General features: G+C 35.5%; 1 protein-coding gene across 1 annotated transcript; it reads right to left on the bottom strand.

Annotated features, from left to right (window-relative positions):
• Positions 1-2,283: 2,283 nt before the first annotated feature.
• LOC132172860 (glutathione S-transferase-like) lies at positions 2,284-3,208 on the bottom strand. Its single transcript, XM_059584429.1, has 3 exons — positions 3,003-3,208; positions 2,863-2,911; positions 2,284-2,780 (listed from the first exon to the last, which is right to left on the bottom strand). Exons 1-3 carry the CDS (start codon positions 3,150-3,152, stop codon positions 2,326-2,328), a joined length of 654 nt encoding a protein of 217 aa, XP_059440412.1. The 5' UTR covers positions 3,153-3,208; the 3' UTR covers positions 2,284-2,325.
• Between the last annotated feature and the right edge of the window lie 3,287 nt (positions 3,209-6,495).

The following is a 6,495-nucleotide window of genomic DNA, read 5'->3' as shown; positions in this document are numbered from 1 at the left end:
AACAAATATTCCATGAGAAGTGATATTAAAAGCTATAACCTCTCCGGCATGGGTTGCAGCGCCAACCTTATCGGCATTCATTTGGTTCAAATTCTTCTCAAATACACACAAACTCTCACGCTGTTGTTCTCAGCATTGAAATCTTGTCATCCGGTTGGTATGCCGGCAACGAGCACCCCAAGTTGCTCATCAACTGCCTCTTCAGAATGTGAAGTGCCGCCATTTTGCTTTCCAATAGAAAAGAAGCAAACAAGTGTTCAAAGTACAAACTTTTTCGTTCGCTGAGGACCCAAAGAGCCTTTGATGACAAGGCTTATCTTTCAGCATTTCGAGAGGAGGATTCCAAGGCAAACCTTAGGGTTACATTCACGCGAGATTTGCTACAGTTTGTCGGAGAAACTCTCAGATCAAATGTCACTGTTCTTGTTCCCTCAATCTTTCCCTTGTCGAAGAAAGTTTGGCTCACAGTTTCAGTTGTACGGAAAAATACTCATTGACAAATCTAGTGAAGTGTACGTGCCAAATTTCAAGAGTGATAAAAACCATTTTTGCTTGCCAACTTCAAGGAGACAAGTGATAAGAGAGATAGGAAAAGGGTTAATGCTTGGAGACAAAGATGGAGCCGGCATTGATGACAATGCATAGGTTTGGGAACCAGTCTTCTTCTTCCTTGTGGTATGAGTTAGCTTTCTTGGAAGCCAAGGAAAGGGTGGAGAAGGGCGACAAGGTTTGGCAGCTAGGACTAGGGACTGGGCTCAAGTGCATTAGTGTCATTTGGGAGTGTATAAGGCCCATCAATGGGGAGTCCAAGAGAGGCCCATGGGCCGATTGCATTGATCGGTATCCGATCGTGGCCGTTGATCAACGGATTTAATTAGCTGATACATGCACAACCTCAAAATTGGAACAAAGATCATCTTTAGTTCATTTGAACTGGATAATATCCGGTTAGTTATATTGTATGAGTATTTTTGTCTTTTTAATTTTTGATAGGACAAAAATACCCCTCTAATATAACTAATTAGATATTATCCGATTGATTTGGAAATGATCCTAATTCCTCAAAATTGGCATTTCATTTATAGACTTTGACCATTGTTTGAAGGTTTCAATTTCATGGGGATCATCTAAAGAGTTGTTTGGACTTGTATCAATAATTAATGAATTCTGTCTACCACATGATGAAATGAATTAAGCAGTGCCTAATTATCTCCTTTTTAAAGAGTGTTCGAAGTCCAACGTCTAATGAATTATGTCTACAGGAAGAATCGTGCAGAGCCAAATGGTGTGGTTTGCAAAGATGTTAATGGGCAACCTTTTCGGAATTTTCTTTGGTCATTTTATTGTTATTGGTTTATGTACGATGTATATGTATGTTGGCAATCACTTACGGGTTTGCTTTCTGTTTCATGAGAACCAGAAAGTGAGCGAATGTCACTTGGCAAAGTAGGTTGGCGTTCGTGCCAACCTGGTTGACCCGTAAATTTGTTTATATCAACTCAAACACGATATGTTTATATAAACGTGTCGAACATCCAAACCAAAACACAACATGGTTTCTTAACGGGTTACACAACACGTGTAACCCGTTAGATATACATGTCATTTTGGGTTGACAAGGCTCGACCTGTGAGCAGGAGCAAAACTAGAACTTTTAATTTGGGGGCAAAATTAAAAAAATATATATATATTATTTGGGGGTGTAAAAGTTAATTTTTAAAGGTTTATTTTATAAAAAAATACATATATATTTTTAAAAAAAATTATTTTTTTGGGGACCACCTATATTTAAAAAAAATATATATTATTTTTTTGGGGATCACCGGCCTTATGCCATGGGTGGTTCCACCATTGCCCGTGAAACACATTTAATTTAGATGACAAGACGTTTCGGCCGACATGACCCAGCACAACCCGACATGGTAATGAAGTCATTTTAGTTTTTATAGCCTAACCAAAATCCCAACAACCCAGCAGCAATGTGACAGATTTTAATTGAAAAAGAATAATGTTTGGGAGAATTGATAGAAAGCCTCCAAAGCAAAAAATTAAAGCTAATTCATGGATCTATCATGTATACTCTTTTTTTTTTTTTTTTTTTAATTACTCTCCCAAAATAAATAGAAGTAAAAGAGAATTGAAGAAAAGAAATATCCTAGACCATAATGGAGGATATTACAAGCAGCACTTCCATCTATTATTCTTAATTCATAAACATAGACTCATGAGCGTGGTATATATATAGACCATGCATTAACCCTTTACCTTGAATGATTAATTATTTTAAGCCAGCGGGATTCACATTAAACATATATAAGAGCCTAGCTAGGCTTGTGCCTTACGCTTCATCTCAAGCACCTTTCCCCATGCAGGTCGAGCCAGGATCTGAGAGCACCATGCTTTCACATGAGGTCGCGATTCAATGAGCTTCTTGGCTGTCGTTCCCACAAGGCTCTGCAAATTCGGGAGGTGAAGCATATCGGCAATGGTGTATCTATCAGATCCCAAATACTTTGATTTTGCTAGCCTGGCTTCATACACATCAAGAACATTGCCTAACTCGGCTTCAGCCTCAGCCACCACACCTTGGTCTGGAGCCAAGCCATTCTTCGGCTTAATCACCATCTCATTAATTAGTTTCAATGCTGGTGGCTCAAACTGGTGACCCTCAACATCAATCCAATTGGCTACTACCGCCTGCTTCCTGTCGTCCCAAAAGATAAGCTCTTCTCCTTTCTTGCCGTACTCAAAGCTCATGCTTCTAATTATTGCTCTTGATTCTGTAATTAGTTGGTTGCATTAATTCTAGTTAGCCAAATGTAGCAAAGTGAGCATATATATATATATATATATCTTGCTTACCAAATTGCTTGATTCCACCGTCCTCGTATACTGGAACTTGACCAAATGGCTACAAAATAGAAAGTGTACACGATTAATTATCATTAATTTGCTGAATAATATTGGGGAGAGTGCAAATTAAGCACGGGGCACCAACTTACATTCATAGAAACAAAGGGTTTCTTTTTGTGCTCTCCAGCATCGAGATTGACTGGAACAAGCTCAACATCAAGATCATGTTCAAAGAGGCATGCCAAAACCTTCAATGTGGCCGGCGAGTTGAGGGTGCCATAGACTTTCCGGCCTGCCATATATATATGTTGGTGAATGGTGATCACCTTACAGAGCTGTTAACTGATATACTCACAGCCGGTGTGGATGAAGAAATATATATATAGCAACATGTCATTTTCCTATATATATATATATATCCTAGGACAGAAATAAGTTAATCAAGTGGCCGGGACACTTAAAAAATAACCATGCATGATTGCGATTGGACATTATATTACTTAAAAAATGATATTTGGGAATGTTAGATACATTGACGATTGGCTGGTGGCAATCAACCGGATGACAATAGATCTGATCTTCCAAGCAGGATGTTAGATTGACCACATGCACGTCCAACCAACCTAGGCCAGCAACTGCCATTTTCCTTTTTTTTTTTTTTTTTTTTCTTCTTTTGTTTCTTTATCTTTTTTTTTTTTAATGAGAGTTTGAATCCGTACGTTCACTTCTGCCACCACATACGTCCCCTTTAGATCGATGGGCAATATCCCCACGCCCAAGCTACCACAAGCTGCCTTCAGCCACTCTTTCTGTCGGTGCATGAGGTTCACGTGCCGCCCTTCTCCGGAGGCCGGTATCTAGTTCAAGATCTTTATGCAAAGAGCTCATCCTCACCTACTTCTTTAATAGAGCTTGAATAATTTTTTCTTTCATCCAAATTTAAGTTTTATATATCTCATGAATGATTGGAAGAAACTCACCCATCCATGTATTATATTAATGTATACCGTTCATCAGGGAACACTAGAATTTACGAAGATTTTTGGTATTCCTATCCACCATTTCAATTTAAAATTTGGATAATTAAAATCTACTTAAATATAGATGTATTAGCTTATCTATTCTCAATCGATCTTAATTAATAATATTGAGCTACAGATTTCTCCAAATTGGGAGAAGCTTACCCTAGCCTCAAAGGTTTTTTATTCATTTTTCTTTCTCTCTTTTCTTTTTTTTTTTTTTTTAATAAAAGTTTTCTCTCTTGAATAAATATAAATAAAAATACTAATATTTAAATAGTATACAATTAAAAACTCTTAGATAAAATAGAAAAATAACTTAATTACCCTATATTTAAATAGAAATATTTTAGGAAACTCCATACCGGCCAGCATTCTAAGACTAATTTATTTATTTATTTATTTATTTTTATGAATAAGGAATTTCATTCAAAAACAATCAATTCAAACTACAAAGATATTCCAATTACAAGCCTTTTCAAAAGGCCAAAAGCTTAGCCACACAGGGCTTCAAGCGTACTCCAAGCAAGCCAAATGAATAGAACATACAATTTGGCAAACCAGCATTACCAAAAGAAATCCAAAGCAGGACTGTTCTACAAAGAAACAACAAACAGAAACCAAACCTGCAAAAAAACAACCACGCAGGTTCTAAACCCAAATAACAAAACAAAACAACTGTAGAGACACTACTCAACACCATTAGCAACACTAAAAAAATCTCTCCAAAAAAGAGATCAGCCTTCAAGAAGAAGAGCAAGGTAGAAATAGAATATCAAGCTTGCACAGAAACTATAAGAGCAAGTCAGCAGGCAGATTCCACAAAGAAGTTAAACCCAGGTTCTCTCTAGTCTTAAGACTAATTATTAATATTAATTGCTTGCTTACATGCAGCTTATTATATCATGTGAAGAAAAGAGGGCAGGCCCAAACAAGAGAGCTGTCGTGAACACGTGCATGGGGACAATGTAGTCGGTAATTTTGACTATCCATCGTTATACCTCCCAGCTTATCCGAGAGGTCACATTGGGAATTGATATGGACTTGTCGATCAATATCAATTGATAACCTTCCAAACAAATTAAAAGTCTATATATCTGTAAGTCCTATTCATGGTGGCCTAGTTGAATTGAGAAAAGCTGTAGAATTTATTCGAGAAACTGACACCCAACTACAGAACATACTGACAAATTGATTTTTCTTTATTCGCCTGTAATTTTTTTTTTTCCTAGATTTGTGGAAGAGTTATAAGTTTTTGTGCGTAATTGTAGATTTAGCTTTTCACAACGCTACTTTAATATCAGATCTCAACTACTTTTCTACCCTGACAAATAGAGAAGGCACGTGGAGGTTATATATATAGTCTTTTTTTTTTTTTTCTTTTTTTTTTTGGTGTAAACGCCTCCTAAAGGGTGACGCTTGAACCGTGCATGTCACCTTTTAAAAGATGATGCTTGGCCCAAAGACACACCATTTAGTGTCGTTTTCACGGTTTTCACGGTGGAAACGACTCTATTTTTGAATTCAGACCCTATATTTAGAGTTTTTTATTAAGAGTCATTATTCAAACGTCACTAAATTAATAGTAACATTTTTTTTTAGCTTAAAGCGTTTTCTCTCACTATTTGTGTATTTTTTTTGTAATGTTTCAGCGCTTTTGTAATCATTCTCTTAAATTTTAAAAATTCTCAATTTAGTCCTTTTCAACTTTAAATAGTTTGTAATGTAATTCCTACCATTAGGGTTTAGGATTAAATCAAATAGAATATAGTAAAATGTTCATTATACCCCTATATTTATAATTATTTAATTTTAAATAATAAAAAATTCTATAAAGCAAAAAACATAGAACGCAGCAATTTTTTTTTTTTTTTTTTAACAGTAGTATTTTGGCGCCATATGTTGATTTAGTAGCAAATCTTGACCGATGGATAATAATGCAAACTTTTTAAAACTTGATACACTAAATTAAGATTTTTTTTTGAAGTTTAGGAGGATGATTACAAAACTACTGAAAATTCATGAGAATTAAGTACTCAAGTTTTCCCTTTTAAATTTTGCTTCATGAATAATATTATCACTACTTGGAAATTTTATACCATTTAGTCTAGGGGTGTCAAAAATTACCGGGGAACCGGAACCGGAACCGGAAAACCGGGAAACCGGAAAACCGGAAACCGGGAAACCGGGGTCCCGGTTCCGGTTCCGGTTTGAAAAATCTAAAAACCGGGTACCCCGGTTCCGGTACCGGTTTTTGGTACCCGGTTTTTACCGGGAATACCAGAACCGGGTTTCCATTTTATTTAATAATATTTATATATTATTATATTTATATATTAATATATATATTATATATATTAATATTTTTTACACTTAGGTTTAGGTTTAGGGTATTTTAAAAAATTAAATTTTTATTTCTAAGGCCCAAATAGGCAAAAATAATGATTTTTTAGGATTTTTTGACTTTTTAAGGTTTATTTTTTAATTATTTGGAACAATCACAACAAAGCCCCTTTAATTTAGACAAAGAAACTAATAGATTTTTTAAAAAATGGGCCAACTTATGAAAAAAAAATTGGCTTATTTTAGGCCCAATACCTAAAATAAGCCCAAAAATCAATTT

This window comes from Corylus avellana, chromosome ca2 (assembly GCF_901000735.1).
Source record: "Corylus avellana chromosome ca2, CavTom2PMs-1.0".
Lineage (NCBI taxonomy): Eukaryota > Viridiplantae > Streptophyta > Magnoliopsida > Fagales > Betulaceae > Corylus > Corylus avellana.
The sequence above is the reverse complement of the archived record's forward strand: the minus strand, read 5'-3'. Positions and strand labels throughout refer to the sequence as shown.